The sequence below is a fragment of the Lacerta agilis genome, chromosome 9, assembly GCF_009819535.1.
Source record: "Lacerta agilis isolate rLacAgi1 chromosome 9, rLacAgi1.pri, whole genome shotgun sequence".
Lineage (NCBI taxonomy): Eukaryota > Metazoa > Chordata > Lepidosauria > Squamata > Lacertidae > Lacerta > Lacerta agilis.
Genome location: NC_046320.1, coordinates 10,510,648 through 10,537,722, shown reverse-complemented (window position 1 = coordinate 10,537,722; position 27,075 = coordinate 10,510,648). Strand labels below are relative to the sequence as shown.

At 47.2% G+C, this 27,075-nt stretch overlaps 1 protein-coding gene and 1 long non-coding RNA gene across 2 annotated transcripts in view; both read left to right on the top strand.

Moving 5' to 3' along the window:
* The first annotated feature begins 8,908 nt into the window (after window positions 1-8,908).
* On the top strand, window positions 8,909-9,478 carry LOC117053084. The gene is made up of 3 exons (XR_004427353.1): window positions 8,909-8,947; window positions 9,043-9,126; window positions 9,358-9,478. It is a non-coding gene; the product is annotated as an uncharacterized LOC117053084 (long non-coding RNA).
* Window positions 9,479-22,857: 13,379 nt separating this feature from the next.
* Window positions 22,858-27,075, top strand: part of SEMA7A (semaphorin 7A (John Milton Hagen blood group)) — a gene marked incomplete at its 5' end in the record, with an annotated part of 56,035 nt that continues 51,817 nt past the window's right edge. Inside the window, one exon of the mRNA XM_033160719.1 lies at window positions 22,858-22,921. Coding sequence (XP_033016610.1) covers window positions 22,858-22,921 — 64 coding nt within the window. The remainder of the gene's footprint in view (window positions 22,922-27,075) is intronic.

The following is a 27,075-nucleotide window of genomic DNA, read 5'->3' as shown; positions in this document are numbered from 1 at the left end:
GGGGCATGAATATTTTCTTGAGATTCTATCAGGGGAATTCTCATATCACTGATAAAAAGGTTAAAAAGAAAAGGAGCAAGTATGCATCCCTGGCACACTCCCCTATTAATGGGAACAGAGTTTGATAGGTCACCAGCAGGGGTAAGTCTAACCCTGGCAGCTGACCCGTTATGCAGTTGAGTTATTAGCCACAATAGCCTTCTATCAATTCCCCATCTGGCCAGTTTTTCCCATAGTAATTCTCTAGGGATGCTATCGAAAGCAGCCTTCAGGTCAATAAATGCCGCACAAAGTTGGCCTCTATTTGGGGAAGAGTACTTCCGGATTAAATGATATAGAACCACCACATGATCAGTAGTAGATTGGTGCTGTCTAAATCCCGCTTGTTCTGGACCAATCAGGTTACTGTCATCTGCCCATTTGGTGAGCTTATTTAACAAAAAACGGGCATAAATTTTCCCAACTATGGACAATAAACTGATGCTCCTATAGTTCCCTGGGTCCTCTGGTGTGCCCTTTTTAAAAATTGGGATGATGATTGCATCCTTCCATATTTTTGGAACTTTACCACTGTTGTTAACTGCATCAAATATGGTAGCCAAAACTTTTGCCCACCAATCTGCATGGGTTTTTATGGCTTCCGCCGGGATGAGATCTGGGCCCGGGGCTTTACCATTTTTAAGTTCAAAAATAAGATCTAAAACTTCATCTGGGTCCGTTGGAGGCCAAAGAGGAAGATGATTATATAAATCATCATTTAAATCAGTAGTAATTTCAGGTAAAGTAAAGTAGTTTCTTAGGAAGGATTCCCATATTGGTGCAGAAATGACTGATAGAGGATAATTTCTGGATTTGCAGTTGATCAGAAGCCAGAACTGGCGGGAATCGCGAGAATTTGAGGCAGCCACCAATGCCTGCCATCTGTTCAATCGCCATTCCTGTTTGGCCCTTTTTTGTGATTGTTTATACAGGGATTTTGCCTGGTGGTATTCTTTGGGGAGCACATCTGCTCCAGAAATTTTATAGTCATTATAAATGGTACGTAGGATTTGTCTGGCATATTTGCAGTCAGAGTTAAACCAAGGGGCGCCCCTCTTGTGATGGATTCGGTTCACCTGATGGTCCGGAACGGTAAAAAAGGAAGTAAGCTCGTCCAAAAGATTAACAAAGAGATTAATAATTTGTTGTTGGTCGTAGGGAGTTGAGACAAAGCTCGAATAAGTTTGTATTATCGTCTGATGAAAGAAATCAGAGTATCTTTGGGCCTGCACTGCAGACCATTTTGTACCTTTAACTCTTGTAGCCGCACTTCTATCCATATATGTGGGATGCCTTTCTTCAACTAGGTCCCAATCAGTCCGCATTTTAGCGACTAAGGGGAGATGGTCACTTAGCTGCACATTATCGACTTTAAAATATAGAAATTTAAGAAATGCATTTTTAGATACTATAAAATAATCTAAAACACTGTTGCTTGATGAACTTAAGTGGGTAAATTCACCCGGAATGTCCGGGGTACAATTCCCGTTTAAAATTAACAAATTTAAGCGTAAAGTTAAATGATAAAGGAGGGTGCCCGCCACATTCACCCTAGAGTCTTTGGATTTTCTGTGGGTATGATGGGAGAAATCAGTAATCTGCTGAACAGGAGTGATCCACCATTGAGCTTTACAGAGAGAGTCCCAATTAGCAGCGATACGCGCATTAAAATCTCCTCCCAACACTGAGAGGGTATCTGGATACTTAATATAACAAAAGGTAAGATGGTCTTCCAGAGTTTCCCATCTGGAATGTAAGTCTGCTATTTGGCCTCCTGGAGGAAGATATACATTAGTAACTAATAACTCAAATTTACGGTTTGAAATCAAACCTGAAATCACAAAAGAGGGAGAAGATTTAATAAGGGTGAGTTTGGCGTGTAGTTTTAGAGACATTGCTATAGCCAAGCCACCCCTAGCCCGTCCACCTTTAAGGGACCGGGCTGCTGGAAGTGAGATAATTTCGTATCCATTAATTCTCAAGCAGTCCTCTTCCCAAGTCTCCTGTAAAAGGATTATTTGAAATTGGTTCAAGAATTTTAAGAATTCAGGGTCTGATTTCTTCCCCCTCCACCCTGCAATATTCCAACATAGGAATGAAAGCAAAGGGTGTTCTGGTTGATTATTTGATGGTCAAAAAGGGGGAGGGAGGGAGTCAGGAATTGAAGGGTTCTCAGTTCTAAAGATGTCAGTAATTTTGCCCGACAAGGTAGATTTTTTGGGCATGGTAGCCTGATGAGTAAGACCGCTTGTTACCCTAGAGATGGATTCTCGATTTGACATGTAAGGTTTGTCATTCGGAGTTTGTGTAATTTTGTTAATACGTCCTATCGGATCTTCAACAGTAATATCTTGGGACATGTTCAGCTTACTCACATTAGAAGAAAATGGATTAATACAATTGGATACCCGCATGTCCGTGCTAAGCACTTTATATGGGGTACCCAATTCGGACTCGTTAAGTTCTCTCATTTTATCCCAGGCTGACGAAGTAGCTATATTTGCCTCGGAGGGAAGTTGTATGGGAGATGGGACTGAAGGGGAACTTTTCACCTCCGGCTTATTGGAAAGTGGGTTCATCTCTGCAGCTACCTGCCGGCAGAGAGGGGCAGATGGTTTTCCAACCCACAACTCTAGCTCATGATGGTATAGACGGGGGGCAGAGTTTGAAGCACAATCAAGCGGGTTTTGCTTGAGTGGCTGCATCTTTTCCTTCGTCAGGGTTATCAAACAAGAGCGCAGGGTGTCAAGTTTGTGGAGTATTTCACTCTGGGCTTCTTGAGGGAGAACTTGGTAGGAGTATAATAAGTTGTTTTCAAAACTATCAAGGTCGTTTTGAAGGGAGAGAATTCAATTCTCTAGCCTTATTGTCTAGTCTTTTAATCCAGTTTTATAATCTGATATTATAGCTTGTAAGGCCTATAGGAGTTTTTTCCTTCTGTATCAATATTCTGCCTCTGTTCATATCAATATTCTACATGCTGTGTATAGAGTGAGCACCTAAGAGAGGCCCCTTATTCTGCATAGCATGAAAGGGTCATCTTGACCCAAGCTGGCTTTAAACTTTCTGGCATGAAAAGCCCATTCCAATTAAGTCCTGGTGAGAGGGTCATCTTGACCCAAGAAGTCTTGGCATAGAATTCCAATTAGTCCTGGCATAGAAGCTGCTTTCCCTTTTGAGAGAAAGTTGCCTTTTTTTTGTTCAGAGCTGTGCATTCACCTGTCTAAGGCTGCGCAGACAGTCTGTTGCCTCTCTGGAGAGAGAGAGAGATGGATTTTAAGCTGGATTTTTGGGCTGAAAATCTTCTTATTTAGAAGGGAAAGAGACCCTCTTTCTCCCTGAATACAGGTAGGTTCTCCTTCTGAAAGACATTTAAATTCATATGGCTGGCTTTAGAGCTGTCCGGCAGTGGAGTTTGCTACCAAGGAGAGACCCCTTTCTTTGAAGGTCTTTAAGCAGAGGCTTGACAGCCATTTGCAGGCATACTTTGATGGTGTTTCCTGCTTGGCAGGGGGTTGGACTGGATGGCCCTTGTGGTCTCTTCCAACCCTATGATTTTATTCTATCCCTAGGCAAGCTCCTTCTGACATTCCTGCTTTTTCTGAAAGCTCTCTTTGTGCTGAAGTGCAAACCTCTCTAATGTTTCCTTTTAAGTATACTGTATTGATGTCACCTGAGTTTGGGAAACTTTAGCCCCATGTATTTGATATTATTTTCTGGCTTTTGTATTGGTATAATGTTCAGTTTGTTTGTAGTTTCTCTAAGTCCTTTTATTTGAAATTTAGTTTTTACCTGTTTGAGGCTCTCTTTGTGAAACTTTTTTGTGTATATTCTCTCTTTGCTGGCATATTATTAATCAATGGAAAGCTGTAGCTAAGAGTGCCCCTTCCCGTGGAAGGTACAGAAATTGGCCAGAGATGTGAAGGGGATTGGATAATGCTTTGATGGGTGATCCTACCAATTAGAGGGAAAGGCAAAAAGCTTTAATTATAAGAGCTAGCCAAAGGGCAGACTGACCCATAGCGAGAAGCTTTAACTTTCACCCAAGTAATGAACTCAGGGCTGTTCTGGCCAGGAGACAAAATGAGTCATTGAATAGGTGGCCTGGCACATGAAGACAGGCAAGCACCAGGAACTCAAGGCCATAGTGACCTTTTGCTTTGATATTACTAATGGTGTGACGTGCATGAACTCATGAATTCATAATGAGGGGAGAGGGATTCTGAACAGGATAAAAGCTGTATGTATCTTTTCGCCTGTTGTATTTCGCTGTGCATTATCACGCGGATGCCTTCTGCTGTCCTAGGCAGTCAGAATATAAATACTTTCTCTACTACATGTCTTCGGAGTCGTTATTGACCCCTTTTCTCTCTCAACTCGTGGTGCATCGCGAACCCCAAGGTTAACGGAAATGGTCAGCCATGTAAAAAGGCTACATTTTCCTTGATTCGTCGCATGTGTAAGCCCATGGGAGTCCGTCTTTTGGTGGTCTTTGGTAGTCAAGTCGGTCGGGTGATTAAAGTTTCCATCTGAGGTGATTATATCAATTAGGGCAAGTTGATCAGTCTTATGTTGAGGGATTTTTGAAAAAGTTACAAAATGAGGAAAAAGAGGTGTTGGAGGCGCCTCATTTTTAAAATGTCTTGATATTCTTACGCCGCTTATCTTCAGACGATCTCTACATTTGTACACTGTTTTTGCCAATCTCCAGTCTCGAAATGAGACCACCGCCCTAGCATGAACGCCGTCGAAGTGTAGATATTCGACATAAGCTAGGTCCGTAGGATTGATAAGAATACCTGGCATATAGGCCTTTAAAAAGTCCCATAAGTGGGCTTTACGCTCCTCTTGTCGTTGAAATCCTGGGGGCTTAGGGTATCTTGACAGAACAAGTTTGTCTTGAGACAATACCAATTTCCAGTTATTGTTTGGCGGAATTTTCTTCTCATGGGGTTTGGGTTTATCTGCAGATAAGACGTAGGCCCAAGGATCTTGAATCAGGGGATCTTGCCTGACATTTGGTGTGTATAGGTACACTTGGGAGTCCAGAGATTCCAATGCACGATCTGAGCAAGAGATTAGGGTATTATTTCGCTTAGATAGCTTGCGTGGCTCCTTGACTGGAGGTATCACCGAGTTCCCACTGTTTGAGGGACTCTCAAGAAGTTTAAATAGCTTTTTGAAATTCATTTTTTTATATTTCATTGCCTTGGCGTTTTTAACATTTTTGCTCTTCTTTACATTGGTGAATCTCCTTTTGTGAGCTTTAGCTTTAGCCCTACAGCTTCTTTTTGTCTTCTTTAATAATTTATTTTTACGAAAGAGGGAAGAGGGGTTACTATTGCTTGCGGGTTCTGTGGTCTCACTGCCATGTTTCCCCCCAAAAGGTTTTACAAGTGTCTGTCACGATGGTCCAAATTTTAGTACAAATGGCAAGAAAGGATTTTATGAGTTCAATGTCCTCTGTTAAAAGCACAAGCCACTTTATAATTGAAAGATCCTCTTCCTTTGTCTCAGTGGCTCGAGAATTAGGATCATTAGTTGTTTTAGCATTTCCATAGGACAGTTCTGCAATTTGCTTTAACATTAGTTCCTCGATTATTTGGGCTTGGAGTAACTCGTGGGGTGTTCGGGATTTAGGACTCAGTTTCTGAGGTGACTCAGCAGTTCTAACGCTTACCTTTGTCCCCTTGGTGTAACTTCCCTCAGCACAATCCTCTCTCTGCACAGCAGGTCCTTCATTGTGGATGTTAGGAGGCTCGGCGAGGGAGGGGATAGAGTCTGGGTCCAGCTGTTTCTTAGTCACCCCCACTTTGCCCTTGCTCCGATAGCAACGAGTAATTTTTGTTTGCACTTTCTTAGGAGTAGGTCTTTTTGTGCAAGATCCCAAATCTTTCAGTGGAGGCCTTGAAGTTTTACAGCCACTCTGAGTCGACACCATTATTTTGCTTAAAGTTTAAAAAAGTCACACTGCCATTCATTAGCTGAGATAATAATGGCAGGGAGTACAAACAGGCAGAGATAAAGATGAAAGGATGGTTAGGGTGAAGGCGGCCACAAAATATGAGGCTTCCTTCACTCCCCTGGCTCGTATCCAAGTGAAAATCAACAGTTTATAGCAACTTCCATGAATCTTGATTCCTTTAAAACATTTAGGATAAAACTGGATGGTTTAAACTAAAAACTAAGCTAAAAAAGTTAAAAGATAAAACAATATAAAACAGTAAAAATCAAGGAAAAACAAACCAGGGAGGTACTGCAATCAGAGAGAGATGTTACTCCCTCCCCTGTTAATGAATGACCAAAGCTCTCCCCTCTCCTTGTTGATTTCATTTGCTTCAGGAAATTTATACACTGCTTGACTGCATGAATGAAGGGGCCAGGCTCTCTGGGTCCTGGCATGGCCGTAGCTCTTAAAGCCAGAGCACTTGGGACCTCCTTTCTCTGAGAGCCAGTGTGGTGTAGTGGTTAAGAGTGGTAGACTCGTAATCTGGGGAACCGGGTTCGCGTCTCCGCTCCTCCATATGCAGCTGCTGGGTGACCTTGGGCTAGTCACACTTCTCTGAAGTCTCTGAGCCCCACTCACCTCACAGAGTGTTTGTTGTGGGGGAGGAAGGGAAAGGAGAATGTTAGCCACTTTGAGACTCCTTCGGGTAGTGAAAAGCGGGATATCAAATCCAAACTCTTCTTCTTCTTCTTCTCTGCCAGCCCTTCATGCTCTGGGCTGCCTCTTTCAGGCTCTGATGATGCCCTTCAGGTCACTGAAGTGCAGAGAGATGGAAGGAATTGGTCACAGTGGGCTGGCAAGGATATACGTATTTCTGTTCTGCCAATTCGGTGGTGGTTCCCGGTTTTCTCCAGACGCCCCTCCTCACACACAAACACCCCCCAATAATTGGGGCTGCCAACATCTGAGCCAGTGTGGTGTAGTGGTTAAGAGTGGTAGACTTGTAATCTGGGGAGCTGGGTTCGTGTCCCCGCTCCTCCACATGCAGTTGCTGGGTGGCCTTGGGCTAGTCACACTTCTTGGATGTTAAAAAATCTGATAAAAATTTCCAATTAAAAGCACAAATATTACAAGCTTGAACATTTCATTTCCCTACTCCCTCCTCTCCCACCGGAGGGAGCAATTTACCCTCGCCCCCCTCTCACAGGAGCCATTAAAATCATTTTAAATTCACCCCCATTCAATATTCTAATTATTCTAATTATTGCTTATTCCCGACCTGCCTACTGGGTCAGGTAAACATACATTCAATCCTATCCCATGACTTCCCCAGCCCCCCCCCCCATGCTGATTCCATAATCAAATATAATTTACAGTTTTCCTCTCTCATTTTTAAAATCTAGTTTAAATGCCTTTTCTTTCCTTCTAAATAATTCAGTATATAACATATATATTCTTACCTAATTCAGTAACATTTGTCCTCCTTAGCTTCTTTATGCTTCTGTAATTTTTCTAATCACACTTCTTGGATGTCTCTCAGCCTCACTCACCTCACAGAGTGTTTGTTGCGAGGGAGGAAGGGAAAGGAGAATGTTAGCCTCTTTGAGACTCCTTTGGATAGTGATAAAGCGGGATATCAAATCCAAACTCTTCTTCTTCTCCTCTCCACTCATCTCTTCTAGGATCAGGTGCTTAAGGCGCCTTTTCAGCTGCTGCCACAAGGTGGCCCCCCAGCAAGGCCCAGAGCAGCCCGTGGCGCCAGGTGAGCAAGTGGCAGGCATGGGCATGGGGGGGGGGGCAACTAGTCAAAGGATGCAAAGATCCAGATGGCCTCATCCAAGCCAAGGTCCATCGGGCCAGGGGCTGGAAACCCAACCCCCCCAGCTGCCAACCTGTTTTGTGGGGTCCAATGAAGGAAGCAGGGGGCAGGGCTGTGGGGCATGGCTGGGGGGGAGCAGTTGTCAGCGGGAGGGGCACCTTCCCTGGGGTGCCCCATTCTGGGGAAAGGAGGCCAGGATTGGCCCCCAAGTCCTGGGGTGTCCCACCCCTGCAGTAGGACTTGGAATCCAGGAGAAAACTCTTGGAATAGCCTTGCCAGGTACTCACCTCTTCCCACGTCCTTCTTTTTGCAGTTCTGCTGCGGTTCCCCATCCCTTCCGCAGGGGTGAGTATCGGAGAAAACAAGAGCAGGGACTGGATCCCTCAGACCTCTCCCCCCCCCACTGCCTGGGCTCTTTGCCCCCCACTCTGCAGTCTCAGATGCGGAGTAGCCCTCCCCCCACTCGGAACTGACAGCCTGACGTTTGCATTTCAGCTGCTGGAGGAGGAACAGCTGAAACTCCTGGGGGTCATCCAGAGCTGCCAGGCAGCTGAGCTCCGAACCCTGAAGTGCTCCAAGCAGGAAACGGCCAAAGCCATTCTGGTGAGTGATGGGTGGTGTGAGGGACCCCCGCGGGGAGGTGGGGGGAAGGAGGGACTTTAGGGCTTCTGCATCTGCGGAGAGGACCACCCTGCCGGCTTAGGGCATGGGGTTGCCATTCCCCTGGAAAGCCAAGCCTGGTGTTTGGGGTCAGAGCTGTCCTCTGGAGGCCTTGGAAAAAGCTGATTTTCCTCCTCTGCTCTCTTCCAGGACATCTTGCGGCCCTTGGAGCACTCCAGGGTTCGGAGCCCCCTCACCCTGGCCCTTGCCTTGGAGGCCCTCCTCCAGCTAAGGTGAGTGGGGTCTTTGGCATGGGTGGGGTTGTGGGGGGAGAACTCCAGGGGGAGTTCCGGGTGGGAAAGAGCAGGCAGGAGGGAGAAGGGGGCAAGGGAGACTCAGAGGAGGCAGGCAGCGTCAAACCCTCTCCCTTTCATCTCTGCAGTACTATGCACCCCAAATTCAGCAGCGATATGCTCAGTTTGATCCTCCATAGGACCTTGGAAGCAGTACTGGAGGGCCCAGAAATGGAGGAGGACCGAGAGGTATGTCCTTTGTCTTGAATTCCCTCTTTCTTCTTCTTGCTCACACACTTGCAGACTCTAACCCTGCATTCAAACTCTCCTCTCTTTTCCCACAGAATCTCAAGCAGCACTACAGGCTCCTTCTGGGAAGTCTCCTCATAGCAGCGCCTAATCCTGGCACCCTCCTCCAACTTCTAACTGTAAGTGTCCCGATAGCATCGGGGTGGTTATAGGGTTGCCCCCTCCCCGTCCCTTAGCCAACGGACTGCCCTATTTCTGGGGCACAGAGCCTGTTTGGCCCCCCGTTTGGTCCAAGACCAAAGCTGGCAAACCCTCATGGTCCAGAAGTGCCAGGGACTCCGTGGTGGGGGCAGTGGGGGCCACTTTGGCCAGACTGGCCCCTGACTCTGAGACGCTCTTTCCTCCTGCAGGACCTCCGAGGATACGCCCTGGGTGAAAGCGGTGAGGCTCAGGATTTAGCCGCCAGGAGCATTTCATTGCTACTGAAAATTGCCCGCAGATACCCGCGCCTTAGAGTACGTACCTCGCTTTCTTCTATTCGTTTCTCTGGTTGCTTCCATCCCTCCAAGAGCACATCGCTGAGTGATGCAGCGGTGTGTGTCCCTGGCGCCAGGATGAGGCCAGAGGGTTTTCCTGCCCCTTTTGCTGCTGCTGCTGCTGCCCTTCCACCTCTGCCCAGGAGGTTGCAGGACCCAGGGAGGTCCTCTGGAACAAGGGATTGGGCCCAAGACAGAGCGAGACCCGGCTTTTCTGGCTTGGCGCTGCTTCTGTGCTCTCTTGCTCCCATCTGACCCCAATATTTCTTTCCTCTGCAGATGACGGTTATTCGGCCGGACCTGGCCTGCTTTCGGCTGAAGGCTGAAGAAGGTAAGCCACAACACCGTGGAGACAGCCAACTCCCTTGTCCCTTCTTTGCTCAAGACCCACCTCCCAGGTCTTCTTGCTGGGAGTCCTGCAGAAGCTGCTTCCTGCCTGGCAGGCCTTTCCCACCTGGCCTGGGAGGGCCGCGTCTGGACTGACTCCAGCTACATTTCCAACCTGGGACTGAAGGATGGGTATAAATGTGGAGGCCTGTGGGAAAATCTAATTCTCCTTCTCCTTCTCTTCCATCCAGACGACATCTTCATTGAAGAAATATAGAAAGAACTAGACACAAGACACGTCATATGGGGACTTCCGGCAAGGCAGCGAGCAGCTCCTGAAGCCAGCCAGAGCCAACTGCGCTCCTGCAAGAGATCAGGCGGGGGCCCAGAGGAAGGCCGCACAACAGAAGAGACCACAGAAGAGAAGATATTACTTCTTAATTTTCTTTAAAAATATTTTTTTTGGAAATAAACTTTTTTCTGTTTTTTTTAAAAAAAGTTTCCCTGGATTCTTTGAAAAAAAAATCTGGTAACCTTTTCTTAATCTCCTCACCACCACCTCTGGTTGTTTTATTATTATTATTATTATTATTATTATTAATACCCTGCCCATCTGGCTGGGTTTCCCCAGCCACTCTGGGAGGCTTCCAACAGAATATTAAAATACCATGATTCATCAAATATTAAAAGCTTCCCTAAACACCTATGGGCACAAACTCCAGGAGGGGTGCAGTTTATGAGCACCTTGGGTGAATGAGGGGACTTAGTATCCTGTGGGAACCCCCCATTTCTCCCCCCGCTCCCCACAATTGCTGGTGGAGCAGCAATGGCAGAGGAGATTTCCACAACAACAAGACCTCTGGGGGCCTCCATCCGTGGTCGGCAGCATCTACAGAATGGCAGAGAGCTTCTTCCAGCCCAAGGGCCACATTTCCTTCTGGCAACCCCATGATCCTGGTGGATGTGGGCAGGGCAACAAATGGAAATACAGTGGTACCTCGGTTTAAGAACAGCCCAGTTTAAGAACGATTTGGTTTACAAACTCCACAAAACCGGAAATGGTGTGTTGGTTTGAGAACTTGACCCTGGTCTATGACCGGAATCCAAATGGAATCCCCTTTTGTCTGTAGACTGGCTGCTACCCCCCCCTTTACAAACACCCCTTTCTTTTCATTCTATCCTTTTTGATCATGTGAGTACTTAGAAAAGGATGCTGTGATTGCTAAGACCCAGCATGGGTTTCTCAAAAACAAGTCATACCAGACAAATCTCATTGCTTTTTTTTTTGTTTGGTTTGTTTTGTTTTTGGATAGAGTTACAAGCTTGGTGGATGAGGGGAATAATGTGGAAATAGTGTGTCTCAATTTCAGTAAACCTTTTGTCCAAGTCCCCCATGATATTCTTCCGAGGAAGCTGGTAAAATGTGGACCCAAGGTAATTGTTGGGTGGATTTGTTCGGTGGATTTGTTGGGTGGGTTTGTAGCTGGTTTGACTGACCCAAAGAGTGCTCCCTAATGGATCCTCATTATCCTGGGAAAAAGTGACAAGTGGGGTGCTGCAGGGTTCTGTCCTGGGCCCGTTGCTGTTCAACATCTATAAATGAAGGAATCGAGGAGATGCTCATCCAATTTGCAAGTGACACTGGAAGAACATGCACAAATATAAGATGGGGGGCACCTGGCTTCCCAGAAGTACACGTGAAAAGGATCTAGGGGTCTTAAAGGTAAAGGTAAAGGGACCCCTGACCATTAGGTCCAGTCGTGTCCGACTCTGGGGTTGTGGCGCTCACCTCACTTTACTGGCCGAGGGAGCCGGCATCCAGCTTCCGGGTCATGTGGCTGGCATGACTAAGCCGCTTCTGGTGAACCAGAGCAGCGCACGGAAACGCCGTTTACCTTCCCACCGGAGCGGTACCTATTTATCTACTTGCACTTTGACATGCTTTCGAACTGCTAGGTTGGCAGGAGCAGGGACCGAGCAACGGGAGCTCACCCCATTGCGGGGATTCGAACCGCCAACCTTCTGATCAGCAAGCCCTAGGCTCTGTGGTTTAACCCACAGCGCCAGCCGCAAAAAGAAGGAAAAAGCTTCCCAATACAGGAGTTTCAGGATAAATTCCCATGTTGAAGCATTTCTTTTTTATATAAATACTTTTTATTAGTTTTCAATTACAAAGATCCAACATATGCCTTATTACATCAATACCAAATTACAATGCCTATGTTGAAGCATTTTTAATTCCTATGCAACGCAACCACCGAACAAGACCCGTTGGCATTTGAGGGGGAAGCAGGAGAGAAGACGTTTCCGACTCTCGCCCATCTTCGCTCCATTTTCCTGCTGAAGCTTATTCCCTCTGATATAAAAAATTCTGTAACTGGGTCCGTCTCCAGAAGGGAGTCTGTAACCCCGGGAAGAGCGCTATAATTTAAGAGCCCCTTCCCGACAACGCAGCACAAAGACAAAGGCAATACCGAGTCTCCCAAAGCAAGGCCTTGTTTATTAGAAACCGTTGCAACAGGATGTTTTGCAAGCAAACAATGGAGCGCAAGCTCCTATATAGACTTTTGAAATTGCCCCCCTTCAAACATCATACATGCATCAGAATTACACCACAAATTGGGATGGTCAGAGGTGGTAACCTGAGAATTCTCACACCAGAGACTATCACTCAGGCAGAGGGCTGCTCACCTCCTTCCTCATTGCAGAGAAACAGTTTGTCAGTTTGGGAGTGAAAAATGGTGTGAGGCCTGTTCTTCCTGTGTTTGCTTGGTGAATTAATAATATATATTATATATATAAATAAAAGACCTTAAATTCTTTTTGTTGTCGTTCAGTCGTGTCCGACTCTTCGTGACCCCATGGACCAGAGCACGCCAGGCACGCCTATCCTTCACTGCCTCTCGCAGTTTGGCCAAACTCATGTTAGTAGCTTCGAGAACACTGTCCAACCATCTCATCCTCTGTCGTCCCCTTCTCCTTGTGCCCTCCATCTTTCCCAACATCAGGGTCTTTTCTAGGGAGTCTTCTCTTCTCACGAGGTGGCCAAAGTACTGGAGTCTCAACTTCTGGATCTGTCCTTCTAGTGAGCACTCAGGGCTGATTTCTTTGAGAATGGATAGGTTTGATCTTCTTGCAGTCCATGGGACTCTCAAGAGTCTCCTCCAGCACCATAATTCAAAAGCATCAATTCTTCGGCGATCAGCCTTCTTTAAATTCTTACAACACCTCACGTGTCTTCCACGCAGACACGCAAAAGGTATTAATAACCATATTGTTTGCTGGCAGGGAAAATAGCAGCTGGGTGGTGATGGTGAGGAGAACCTTCAGCGGGAAAACTGAGTGCAAAGAGCTGGCGTGCCCTTAGATCGCTGCCTTCCTCTCCCGACCTTAGCTCTAAAACACTCGGCACGGAGGTCTGGGTTGCATACACACCATACCCTTAAAACACATTGCTTCCCCCACAAAAAATCCCAGGAACTGTACTGCACTCCTCAGAGAGTTACATTTCCCAGCTCCCTTAAACTACACTTCCCAGGATTCTTTGGGGGGCAGGGAGCCATGTGCTCTAAAGGTACGTTGTGTTCTAAGGCAATAAAAGGCTCCGCCATTTTGTGTTCATTTCCTTGGGATGCAGGCGGCTCTGTGGGACTGAATTCTGAGCAAGCAGACACAAGGATTTGAGCACCCAGTAGATCTCTCTCTCTCTCTCTCTCCGTATTTCCAAGGGATGAAGCCATAGCTAATTTTTAACCAGCTCACTAAATGCAGAAGTTCAGATTATAGTGGGCTCTCCCAAGATTAGTATTGCTAAATGTGTGGCAATTTCAGAAGCTGCAGAGGAAGCTACATTGAAACAGGCAATATTAATCGTCATCAAAGTGCTGGTACAAAGCGCAATCTACAAAGTGCAATATACAAAGTGCCATATAATGTTCAATATAATGTTAAAGATGGTATTGCAAATGTCTATCAGACGCGTGGGTCCATCCTCACAATTTACACAAAGTCACTCCAACATGTGGGTGTGTTCTCCCGACGGGTGGCTAGCTTCAAACTTCCCGTTTCACCAACAGTTTCTTCAAGGTCTGGACTTTATCATCAAATCAATGATGAGAGTCTGAGGCACTTTGAATAGCTTAGTTATGTTTTATATCCTAGTTCTGATTTGATGATAAAAGTGACTTTGTATAAATTGTGAGGATGGACCCACGCATCTGATAGACATTTGCAATACCATCTTTAACATTACATTGAACATTATATGGCACTTTGTAGATTGCACTTTGTAGATTGCACTTTGTACCAGCACTTTGATGATTTAAAGCATATATAGGCTTTGCCTCTGAGGAAATATCTATGAATGCTTTTTGTATGATGATATTGTCAGTTTAGTTTCATATTAATACAATTCTTCCAGTGATATACACGGTTCTGTATTTTATCTGAGGTACAGATACCGTGACTGTCTGTTGTTGTTTCTACTGTGTAATATTAATCGTCAGGCTGTAGCCATGTGCATAAAAATTCCTTATTGTCTAATATTTACAGAAGATGCACAGAAGTTTTGTTACTGCTGCACCCCGTCTTAATTATGTAAGGTGCAAAGCACCTTTTCCCGCCCGAGGGCCGCTTTCTCTTCCAGGGGCCACATGCCCTTTGGTGGGCAGGGTCAGAGATGAAAGAGGGTGGGGCAACAAAAGCCAAAGTTACCTTTGCACAGGAGGCTGATTTCCACACCTGTTCCTCCTCATTCCAGGTGAGCAAAAAAAAAACATTTGTCAGAGTTCAAGGAGGAGGCATCCCAGCCGGGGGGAAACCCTCGAGGAGGGTGCAAAGGGTGACACAGGTGGCAGGAGCAGGGCAAGGTGTGGCCTGATGAAATCCTCAAAGACTAGCTAGAGAGGCTGCACGAATTGCGGATGGGAGTGAGGCCTCTTCAGCATATCGCGCACTGGCTGCCGATTCGCTACCAGGTGCTCAAGGTGTTACTATTAGCATATGAAGCCCATAACAACTTGGGACCAGTTTACCTGCAGAACAGCCTTACTCCACATGCTCCTGCTTAATCACTTTTAATCCATGGAACTGGCACTGCTACCAGGAACTGCCTGCTGTGCATTTGTAAGAACCCAATGTGAGAGACCCTTCGTTGCACTCCAAGAGCCCTCACACTGTAAAACGTTTCCCCAGACCGTGTCTCTCCCTAGGTTTCACCGACGACTAAAATGAATCCTAAAGTGTTAATATGAGAGATGTCTTTGGGGTACCTCAGTGCTTCACGTTCGAACCAACTCTTGCCACCTTGGGATCTCCTGCCCTGGGTTCCCAAACTACTGCAGCTTGCCTTCCCTTTTTGGCAACTGCGTGGCACCTTTGGCTTCACTGCCCAGTCCTCTGTATGCCAGGAAAATAAGCCCCCCGTTCCCTCTATCACAGGAAACCCTTAGTGCTTTTTCCCTCAGCCACACCTCTTGAGGCACTGACACACTGCCAGAGTCCACGAACGTTGAAACACAAAATATGTTTATTGAGGTAACTTAAATAACATGGATGTTCAGGTATATAGCGGTTACAAATTTTTCTCTTCAGGTACGTAAGCTTGGTTACAACATTAAACAGGATAAAAGTCTTTCCTTCCCTAGCCTAAGCCTAACCTCCAACCCGCTCACCCTCAATCCCTGACCCACAACAACCGCCCAACTGCCATTCTCCCCCTTTTAAAGGTCGAAAAGCCCCGCCTCTGCGATTGAGCTGCCAGTCATCTAGAGTGGGTGTTAACTCTTTACGCTCTGGGCCACTGACCATACCCAGGCTCAGGCATGATTCGTCACACCCGACTCTTTAGTGTGGCAGCGTCTACACTTTGGAACTCCCTGCTTATTGATCTCAAGCAAGTACCTTTGCTGTGCTCTTTTCAGCGCCTGCTTATCTTCTTTAGACAAGTCTGTTCAGATGCTTAGGAAGTTGGGGTTAATTTTAACCCGTTTTAGTATTTTAACTTTTGTATGTTCTAAAGTGTGGTTGTAATTTTTTCCTGACTTTGATTGTTTTAGCTTTTTGTAGACCGCTTTGAGGTTTCTTACATTCATATACATTTTATGAAATAAATACAAAAAAGCGTCGTTCCAGTTTTGCAGATTCCACCCCCCACCCCTGCTCCCTGCCCAAGCGTTTATTGTTTCCAGATCTGGTTCCGTTGTTCTAAGTGGAAAAAATGAACCCCTTGGCCTGCTGTCCTTCTATTGAGCTCTAGCCATGAAGGGTGTTACAGTTTCAGCAAATTTGGGTGGAAATTCATGGCCTTCTGAGCCATCATCTGTCACTGTATGGGAAGCATGAGGACAGATTCTGGAAGCAGGAGGTCACTTCCTGCCCCCTGACGAGAGACCTGTGCCTCCTCCTTCCTGGATTCACCCCCAAAGCCATGGGTCACTGTGGATGTTTTAGAAATTAAGCATGATCCATTCTTTCATTAACCACAACAGGTGATCATCACTCAACAGAGGGTCAAGGAGTCCATGCTGGGAGGGTGGAAATGGAAATACAGTAAATGCTTTCTGTTGAAGGCTCAGGGATTGTCAGCTGTGCCAGTGCCAACAAAATGTTGTGGCATCAGCCCTCAAAATAAGCTGTCTCCTCCCAGAGGATAACATCTGTCTGTGTTCTTGTTAAATGTTGGTCATTGAGCACCGCACCCTTTTATCTTCAATGAGCAGGCCCACACAAGAACGGATCATTCATGCGGCCTTAAAAAACAACAAAACTCATGTTGCAGTGCAACCGCAAGCAAAACACGCACACACAGAGAATTCTCCTGAAATGAAAGAAATGGAAATAAGAAATGGAAGAAAGGGGAAATCACGAAAGGAGAGTATAAACGAGCAGGCAACAGTTGCAGGGAGAGGGACCTGAGCATGTTTAGCCTGGAAAAGAACAGAATTAGAGGAGATGGTAAAGGTAAAGGGATCCCTGACCATTAGGTCCAGTCGTGTCCGACTCTGGGGTTGCGGCGCTCATCTTGCGTTAATGGCCGAGGGAGCCGGCGTACAGCTTCCGGGTCATGTGGCCAGCATGACAAAGCTGCTTCTGGCGAACCACAGCAGTGCACGGAAACGCCGTTTACCTTCCCACTGGAGCGATACCTATTTATCTACTTGCACTTTGACGTGCTTTCGAACTGCCTAGTGGGCAGGAGCTGGGACCAAGCAACGGGAGCTCACCCCGTTGTGGGGATTCGAACTGCCAACCTTCTGATCAGCAAGCCCTAGGCTCAGTGGTTTAACCCACAGCACCACCAATTAGTATATAGATTTAATCAAGACAAAAAGAAAGGATTCGAACAAAGCATATCAAAATTACAGAGTGAATTATTACAACCCAAAAAAAGATCATTTCTAGAATGTACAGTCTCTTGCTGGAGTGGGAGTTGAAAGATGAAACAACTAAAGATGTGATGATTAAATGGGCAAAGGATGTTGGACATGTAATTGAGTTGGAAAGGTGGGAGAGATTATGGAAGGTTGACATGCACTTCATGGCATGCTCAACGATTAAGGAAAATATGATGAAGATGTTCTATCGTTGGTACACCACCCCCGAAAAACTATCTAAGATCTATAAAAAAAAAAAATCTAATTTATGCTGGAAATGCAAAAGGGAACCAGGTACTTTCTATCATTTATGGTGGGGATGTAAAGTTACAAAAAGGTTCTGGAGTTAGATTTATGATGAATTAAAGAAATTACTTAAAAATTCTTTTACCAGAAAACCAGAATCCTTTTTATTAGGGTTAATATCTGATGAGATTCCCCCCAAAATAAGAAAAACATTTTCCTTTATGCTACGGCTGCGGCCAGGTTGCTAATCAACAAAAATTGGAATGGGGAGAAAACCCCAACACTAGCAGAATGGAGAAACAAACTCTGAGAGTTTGTAGAGATGGTGAAATTGACCGCAAACATTAGAGGTCACTCAAATCAGGAAATAGTAAAGGAATGGGAATGGATGAAGGAATACATGAAAGTACACTGCTCCGGAACTGATATTTTGATGGATATGGTGTAAAACGTGCAGGGGAAAATAAGAATGAGAAAATAAAAATTAACAGATGATAATCCAATAAAAATTTAACACAACTAAGGGTTAGAAAGTAAGATACTGAGATCACGCATGGGTGAGGGAGAGTTGGGGGGGGGGGAGGGATAATGGGATAACATTGGCAGAAAAATTTGTAATTGCAATAATATTAGATAAAGGAGAGAGGAATTAAAGTTGGAAAATGTAATAGGAATTTTGAATGTTGAATATGAGAGATGTATTTTTGGAATTTCTTTGTTTTTATCCTCTTTTTGAAATGCGACGTTTGTATGAATGCTTTTAAGAAATAAAATTTATTTGAACACACACAAAATAAATGGAAGATGGAGAAAGCTTGTTTTCTTCTGCTCTGGAGGATATGACCTGAACCAATGGCTTCAAGTTATAAGAAAGGATTTTCTGACTAAACATCAGGAAGAACATTCAACAGTGGAATGGTCTCCCTCCTTCCTTGGAGGTTTTTAAGCAGAGATTGGATGACCCTCTGTCTTGGATGCTTTACAGTAGTTGAGATTCCTGCCGTGCAGGGGGCTAGACTAGATGGTCCTTGGGGTCCCTTCCAACTTTACAATTCTACGATTCCATTATTCTATGCTTGCAAAAATGTGTGCATTAGTCAAACTGGCCAATAAAAATGTACTGATTGGGAGAAATCTGCACTAAAATGCTGATGATTTTTTATATGGATTAAAAAAATAACAACAACAAGCTGCTGCAAAATGAATGAAGTTAAGTTTGGGGTGTGTGTGGAAATGAGAAACTGAAAGAACCCAACATCAACAGACCTTCATTCAATAAAACAGAAGTCTGGTAGGGCCTTGAATTTGCTAGTAGGTGATTACATCCCAGCTGAAAATAGTGACCTTCTGGGAACACTCAAGTCCTGTAATGTCAAATGCCATAAGGCTGCAAGACCATGTGTGTGTGGGGGGGTCATAAAGACCCCAAGTCAAGGCTTCCTCTTCCCCCAGTTTCAAACCCTTTAATTGCTTGATTCCATTAATTCTTTTCCAGTTGCAACCCACCGCGTGAAAGGGACGGTTTTGTTTTGTCTGTTCTGTTTCCCCTTAATCTCTTGGTCTCCCAAAGCATTCTTCTTACGATTCTGAGCTCAAATTTTAACAGTTTTGTGAACTACTGACACCCTGCTGTATCACACAACAGCAGTTTGAGACAGGAGCACGAAATGGGAAATGCGAAATTGATAGCTCCTGGTGTTATTTTTCTGGGAGAGGCTTTCTCTCCTGTTCAACCTTCCGAGTTCCTTCCTAAAAGGATATGTTGTGGAGAGGGATGTCAAAAACAAGTTAAACCACACACAACAAAACACCCCTCCCCTGAAATCCTACCTATAGTTGCCGGCCTTTTCCTTCCGGCAGGGCTGTGAATGGTATCTAAGAGGAACTTTCTCAGCCATGCGCTGAAAACATTTTAAAATACAGAGAGTGGGGAGCACGCAGGGATTGTAAAAGTGAAGCCCAAAGTGCCTGTTTGCTTGCCCAGTCCTGAGATTCTGGCCACTTGAGGCACTCGGAGTTTTGCCAGTCCAGCTCTTCAAAAGGAAGCTGCAGGGGCCTCTTCGTGGCTTGTTGGATCAACGTCTTAGCTGGTACTTAGCCAGGCATCTCTGCCTCTCTTGCACCTGCCGTTCTGTGAAACCCAAGCAATGCTTTGACTGATGCATTAAAGCAGGGGTCGGCAAACTAAGGCCCACGGGCCGGATCAGGCCCAATTGCCTTCAGGATCTGGCCCGTGGACTGTCCGTGGATTGGCATGGGGATTCTGTTTGTTTGGGCTGCGCCATTCCCCCCCCCCCGCGCGCCATTCCACCCCCCTCCCCTTTCCCTCACTCACACTGTGACGGTGCCTCCTCCCTCCCTCCTCCTGGCTTCTCCCCGCCCTGCCTAGAGGAGGAAGGGGGCTGGGCTGAGCTGACTGAGCGCCATTTTAGGCAGCCCCTCTCCAGAGCCAGCCCTTTCGCGCCACTCATCTTCCTTCCGCCGCCACCTCCCTGGTGCTCCTGTGGCCCAGAGAGCGGGCGAGCCTACTCTGCCTACCGGTACCCACAAGAAGCAGCAGCAGCAGTCAGGATTGGTGCTAGGGCTTCTTGCGCCCTAGGCGAACCACCTTCTGGCTCCCCCCGCCCCCCCCGCCAAAGCCTGCTTTAGCAGGAGGTGGGGGTGGAGAGGCAAGCAGCAGTTTCTCCACTGTAGCATAAAAGCTGCTGCTCACCCGTCCCGCCCCCCGCCCAAGCCTGCTTTAGCGGGAGCCGGGGTGGTGGTGTAGGGGGCAAGCAGCACCTCTCTGCTACAGCGGAGAAGCTGCTGCTAGCCCGTCCCGCACCAAGCCTGGCCAGCGCCCCCTCCATTTTGGCACCCTAGGCAATTGCCTAGTTCGCCTAAATGGACGCGCCGGCCCTGGCAGCAGTGGCGGTAGTGGTAGCCCCAGGGGTGGTAAACTCAGCAGCTGGAGGTGGGGAGGAGGACTGCTTGCCCCCCTCGCCTCTTCTTCCAGCTCCCCTTTCCCGGTGCCGCTTCTCTGGCCCGCCACAAGGTCTGAGGGACAGTGGACTGGCCCACGGCTAAATTTTTTGCTGCTCCCTGCATTAAAGCCTTGAGCAGAAACTGATGAGGGCCAGGGCAACCAGCCATCACCGGTATGTGTACGTGCTCTCTCTCTCTCTCTCTCTCCCCCCCCCCCTCGCACCCACCAGAACAAAGCACAGTGAAGTGCCTGTTGCAGCGTAGGCAGGCACCACAGCTGCCTACACACAATACCTGGATAGCACATTCAGCCCCTCAAAGAATTCTGGGCACTGTAGTTTCCCCCTCGCCTCCTGCCCCAGCAGAGTTGCAAGTCCCAGCCACCCTGAACAAACTGCAGTGCCCAGAATTCTTTGAGGGGGAAATGTGTCTCAAAAACGTCTTAAAGTATGGTTACCAGACGTCTCTGTTTCCCGGGGACAGTCCCCAGATTTACAAATCTATCCCCAGACAAAACCCGTCCCCGGATTTCATTTAATGTCCCCAGATTTATATTTTAAATGTTGTAGATTTATTAGTAGGGAATGAATGTTGCGTGATTGGTTCAACGGCACAAGACACATCATGTGGGGACTTCTGGCGATGCAAAATGGCGGACGCCATGGCAGCGAGCAGCTCCTGAAGCCAGCCAGCGCCAACTACGCTACCAGGCTGGCTCCGGGCTGCTGAGACTGCCGCTGCTGCTGCCACTGCCAAGGGGAAACCGGGGATGCCCGGCGCATCAACTGGGGGAACCACTGACACACACACCCCGCGACCCAAATCAAGCTGGGGGCGAGAGCGCCTGGCCACCCAGCCGACTGCCCAGCGGTGCTCTGGGGCCAGGAAAACCCCGGAGCCAACGCAGGGAGAAGGAGAAGAGAAGAAGGAAGAGAGAGAAAGAAGAAGGAGAAAAAAGAGGGGAGCCCCGACCCGAGCCTACTCTATGGCGGCTAGTACTCCAAGAGAGCCGGAAGGCGCAGAGGAAGGCCACACGACAGAGGAAACCACAGAAGAGATTACTTCTGTTTTTTAATACCTTTAAAAAAAAATAAATATTTTTTTTCCTTTTTTTTTTTTAAAGTGTCCCCGGATTCTTTGAAAAAAAATCTGGTAACCTTATCTTAAAGGTACAGTGTGTCCGCAGCCAAAGAATGCCTGTCTGGTGGTTTTCTGTCCAAAGGTGGATGTCGCACCTTTGATAGTTCTTCTTGGCTTTTAATAGCGTTGCAAGGACACAGAGGCCCTATGACCGCCACCTGCTGGCCATAAAATGATTTCTCCTAGACTAGAATCATCCGTAAAGTCTCGTGTTCCTTATTTATTGCATTTCTATCGTGCCTTTCTTCCAAGGAGCAAAAGGTGGAGTATGTGGTTCTCCTTCTCCTCATTAAATCCGCACGACAACCCTGCGAGGTAGGCTAGGCTGAAAGTAGTAGTGACTGGATTAGGGTCATCCAGTGTGCTTCGTGAACAAGCGGGGATTCGAACCCTGGTCTCCCAGGTCTGACACTAACCACTACACCACACCACACCACACTGGCACTTACTTACTTACTTATTTCTATACCGCCCTATACCGGGAGGTCTCAGGACGGTTTTTGTAAGAACTGTGATTAGCTAGCGGCGGCGTGACGATCCTGGGGCCGGCCCCGATGCTTTTCAATAAATAAATAATAAATATTATTATTATTATTATTATATTTTTGTATCTGATTTTTGTTGGAAGCCGCCCAGAGTGGCTGGGGAAATCCAGCCAGATGGGCGGGGTACAAATAATAAATATTAAATATTATTTCACAACAAAACCCTTTGGAGTCCAATGATGATCATTTAATGAAGTCCGGGCTCGCCCGACACTCTAGCCCCTAGGCCAGTGTTTTTCAACCACTGTTCCGCGGCACACTAGTGTGCCACGAGATGTTGCCTGGTGTGCCGTGGGGAAAATTGAAAAATTACTTTATATATAGTCAATATAGGCACAGAGTTAATTTTTTAACATTTTTTAACATTTTCTAATGGTGGTGTGCCTCGTGATTTTTTTCATGAAACAAGTGTGCCTTTGCCCAAAAAAGGTTGAAAAACACTGCCCTAGGCCACACTGCATCTGAGCCCAAATCCTCTCCGCCTCGCCCACCTCACAGGGCTGTGTGTGGGATGCAAACCCAGCAGCCGCGAGTTCCGCAGGACTCCAGAAGGGAGCGAGGGGTTCCCGGGCGGCGCGTGCCAGCTGCCCCGCCCCCTCCGCTAGCCCCGCCCTTCCCCGCGCAGGTACTTCTGCCGGTCGCGATGCTCCGCGCGGAGGCTGCCGCTCGCGCTTGCCACGGGATCGCAGATGGGAGCCGAGCAACGCCGCGCCGCCTCCCGCCTCGCCCGGTGGGCCAGCCGCCTGCTGCTGCTGCTGCTGCTGCCGCTGCTGCTTCTTCTTCCCTCCTCCTCCGCCGTCGCGTCGCGGCCGGCCGGGCCCAGGATCGTCACGCCGGCGCTGGGTAAGCGGACCATCCGGAGACCGATCCTTTAGGCGCCGGCGGCTTCGGACCCGGCTCGCTTTGCGGGAGATAGGGAATTTCGGGAAGGGGCGTGCGCGGCAGTGTGGCATAGTGGGGAGAGCGCTGGACGCGGACCGGGGAGAGGCCGTGGGTTCAGATCCCGCCGCGCCCCGCGCTCAGCCACGAAGTGACCTTGGAGGCCGTTGAGCCTACCTCGCAGGGTGGTTGTGTGGGGATTAGATGAGGCTCGGGAGGACCGTATGCCTTGAGCTTCGTGGTCGGAAAGGTGAGGTAGAAATGCAACCAGTCATTCAATAAAAAATTGCTTAGCGTGTTTCACTGCATTTCCTTCAATCGGGACTCAATGATAGAATTACTGTACAGAGAAAAGGAAAGTTCAGTGTTATATCCAGTGGTAGTATAGTAACATATTTATTCATGGCAGCAAGCAGGTAAAAGACACGTGAAAACCCCAGCCCTGCTGCTATATGTAGGCACTTGGGCTAAACCCAGGTGAAACTAATTAAAAACAATTACTACCTTCCTTAACTAATTCCTGGCTGCTCTGTGTTACTGTGCCGTGCCGCAAATTCAATACACAACATTCAACATTTTAGTTCTTAAGGGTGCCTGCTTTGACATGACCTCTGCAGCGGTCAGTGGTGCCTACTCTTGTGCAAAGGGCTCCAAGCACACCACTGGCATTCTTGCACTTAAGTTAGTGAGCTTTGTGAGCTTAGTCAGGTTCCCCACCCCCAAAGGCTGCAATTCCCTTTGTGCTTACCTGGGAGTAAGCCTCATTGAATTCAGTGGGACTTACCTCTGAGCAGGCGTGCATTGATTGTATGGGTACATTAGGGAAGAAAGTCTTTGTGCATTTACTCAGAAGTAACTGCACTGCTTTCAGTGGATTTACTCCCTGGTAGGGATGACTGAACCCGTCCATTTTGGTGTCTTGATTTTGCAGTCTTAATTTCAGTTTTCCACATTAGTGTTCTTTTAATATATTTTCAAGAAAAGGTACTCTTGAGAATTTCTGAGCATTCTAGTCTGTTTCCCCTAAAATGCACATTTCTTTGTATGTTGCTTTGCCTAAAGCATCTTTGCCAAGCAATTATCTGCAATAGTATGCATAAGTTTCTTTCACCAATATGCCGTTTTAATTGGTATGGGACTCATGTGCCCACACTTACCCGGGAGAACACAGTGCAATTTGGATCTGAGCAAACAGCACAGTTTGGCCTAGTAGTCTTGAGTCTTTTTGCCTAAGAGCAAGAGAGCTGGGTTCAAATCTTTTCTCTCTCTCCCGTGTGTGAGACCCGCTGGACAGCCCAGGATTCACCCTCTGCTTTAACCTCACAAGAGGGAGAGTCTGCACTGCGGGACACAAAATGTTCAGCCTGAGTCTTTTCTGTGCCAAGAACTCACTTAGTGGTCTTGTGCGAACCTCCTTGGCTGCCTTATCTGCTCTGGGGAGAGAACACTAGCCTAAATAAAGATATTTCTGACATATTTATGCCCTCTCCCTGCCAAGGAGCTCTTGGTGCATGGCATGTAATTTCCCTCCTCTCCCTGTGAGGTAGGAGATGGAGACTGAGCCATGGTCACCCTGTGAATTTCATAGCTTGAGCAGGGATTCAACTGGCCATTCTTGCCTTCTGCCTATTGCTTGTGAAATGCTTCAAACACTCCCAGAGACTCCTTGGGGGTAACCAATGTGGTGCCATCTAGATGTTGTTCATTATTGCCTTTCTATACTGCCTTTTTTTCCTCCAAGGAGCTCAAGGTGGCAGACCCTGTCCTCAAGCCCTATGACAACCCTGTGACAGGCGGGGTGGGCTGACAGGCAGAGAGTAGCCCAAGGTCAGACCCAGTGGACTTCATGGTTCAGTGGGGGTTTGAACCTGGGTCTCTGTTTCCAAGGTTTTAGCTTCCCCCCCAATATATTAAGAATAAGAATAAATTTATTACTTGTACCCCACCCATCTGACTGGGTTGCCCCGCCCCCAGCCACTCTGGGTGGCTTCCAACAGAATCTAGCAGAACACAGCGAAACGTTTAGACATTGAAAACTTCCCCAAACGGGGCTGCCTTCAGATGTCTATGGAAAGTCATACAATTGTTCATCTCCTTGACATCTGAAGGGAGGGTGCCACTACCGAGAAGGCCCTCTGCCTGGTTCCCTTGCAACTTCGCTTCTCGCAGTGAGGGAACCGGCAGAAGGCCCTCGGAGGAGGAGGACCTCGGTGTCCGGGCTGAACAATAGGGGTGGAGATGCTCCTTCAGGTATACTGAAGGTCAGTACCAACACTTTGAATTGTGCTCGGAAACGTACTGGGAGCCGACGTAGATCCTTTAGGACCGGTGTTATATTGCCCTGGCGGCCGCTCCAGGTTACCAGTCTAGCTGCTGCAATCTGGATTAGTTGTCGTTTCGGAGTCAGCTTTAAAGATGGAGAAGCAGGACTGTTTCTTTCCATTGTTGGGTTGCTTAGGAATGAGAAGTGGGGGAGAATGTTGGCTTCCCTGCAATGTTTGCACGTAGACTCTTCTTCGGCAGCACTCTGCAGTAGACACACAGTGTTTTATTTATATCTGAAGAAGTGTGCATGAACACGAAAGCTCATACCAAGAACAAACTTAGTTGGTCTCTAAGGTGCTACTGGAAGGAATTTTTTTAATTTTTTTAAAATTTATGTTATACAATTTATACAGGGAAGGCACCTGCTTCATATCAATAGGCAAGGAGTTCCAAAGTGTAGGCCCTGCCACGCTAAATGATATATGTCACATAATGTTCTCTGGATTGTGGCTCTGTAGAGGAATGATGATCCCTGCCCTTTATCAGAGGAGATAACTAGGTGACTCTCTGGCCCTTTGGCTCTTATACCCAAAGGACATTAACTGGCGTTTTGGAGAGCTGATCTTTCTGAGCTATATCAATGAGTGTTGTTGTTTCAAAATGTCCCACCTTGTTTTAAGGGGGTGGCAGAAGACCTGGTCAGGGACCTATAATGTGGGGGATGCATAGCACAGAAAACGGGTTAGGGGAGTGGTCCAGCGAGTTCTGCTCAGTGTATATATTTCCTGACGGATTCTCCCTCTCTGGGTGTTTATTCTCTAGCTCCCAATGGTCTATTACATAAGAACATAATTAAGAGCCTTTGCTTCAATGGGCCACAGGCCCGTCTAGTCCAGCATCCTCTTCTCGCAATGGGAAACTCACAGGAGACGGCGCAAGAGCGGCCCTCTTCCCTCCTGGGGTTTCCCGCAAGTGGCATCCAGTGGGCAGCAGCCATGACTAGCCCTCTCCTACTCGTCACTCCCCAGGTTTCAGGCAGGGGGCCTTTTCCCAGCCCTACCTGCAGATGCTGGGTGGTGTGCCTTCTGCATGCCAAGCAGCTGCTCTCTCACTGAGCAGCGGCTCTTTCTGGAAAGAGGTGGGCCGAGGGGTTCTTTAGCTGCGCAGGCATATTCCTTCACTTGCTTTCAATATGTGGGGAGCCCCCACTGACCCACATGTAGCCCCCCCCCCCCGCTATCTGTTGCTGTATATGTTGTGGTCCAACCTCAAAGGATGCCTCCATCAGCCATGACATCGCTTTGGTTGTCATTTGCATTTTACAGTGATGATATCAGTTTGGTTGGCATTTGCATGTTAGCATTTGCATTTTGCAGAGAGGCCCAGAGATGCGTTTGGCTTCATGGCTCTTGCTTCTGAGAAAAGAGAAGTGAAAGACCAGAGAGCTAACCTGGAAAAGCACATTTTCTTCTCTGTCTCTCTTGAAACAGAACTGCTTCTGTGTGCAGAAAGCTCACCTGCCATGGCTTTGTAGGGGCTTGGACTAGAATCATGGGTAGGCATAGGCAACCTAAGGCCCGGGGGTTGGATGCGGCCCAATCGCTTTCTCAATCCGGCCCGCGGACGGTCCGGGAATCAGCATGTTTTTACATGAGTAGAATGTGTCCTTTTATTTAAAATGCATCTCTGGGTTATTTGTGGGACATAGGAATTCGTTCATTATTCTTTTTCCAAATATAGTCCGGCCCCTCACAAGGTCTGAGGGACGGTGGACCGGCCCACGGCTGAAAAAGGTTGCTGATCCCTGGGACTAGATGGTCCCTTCCCACTCTACAATTTGCGCTCTCTCTCTT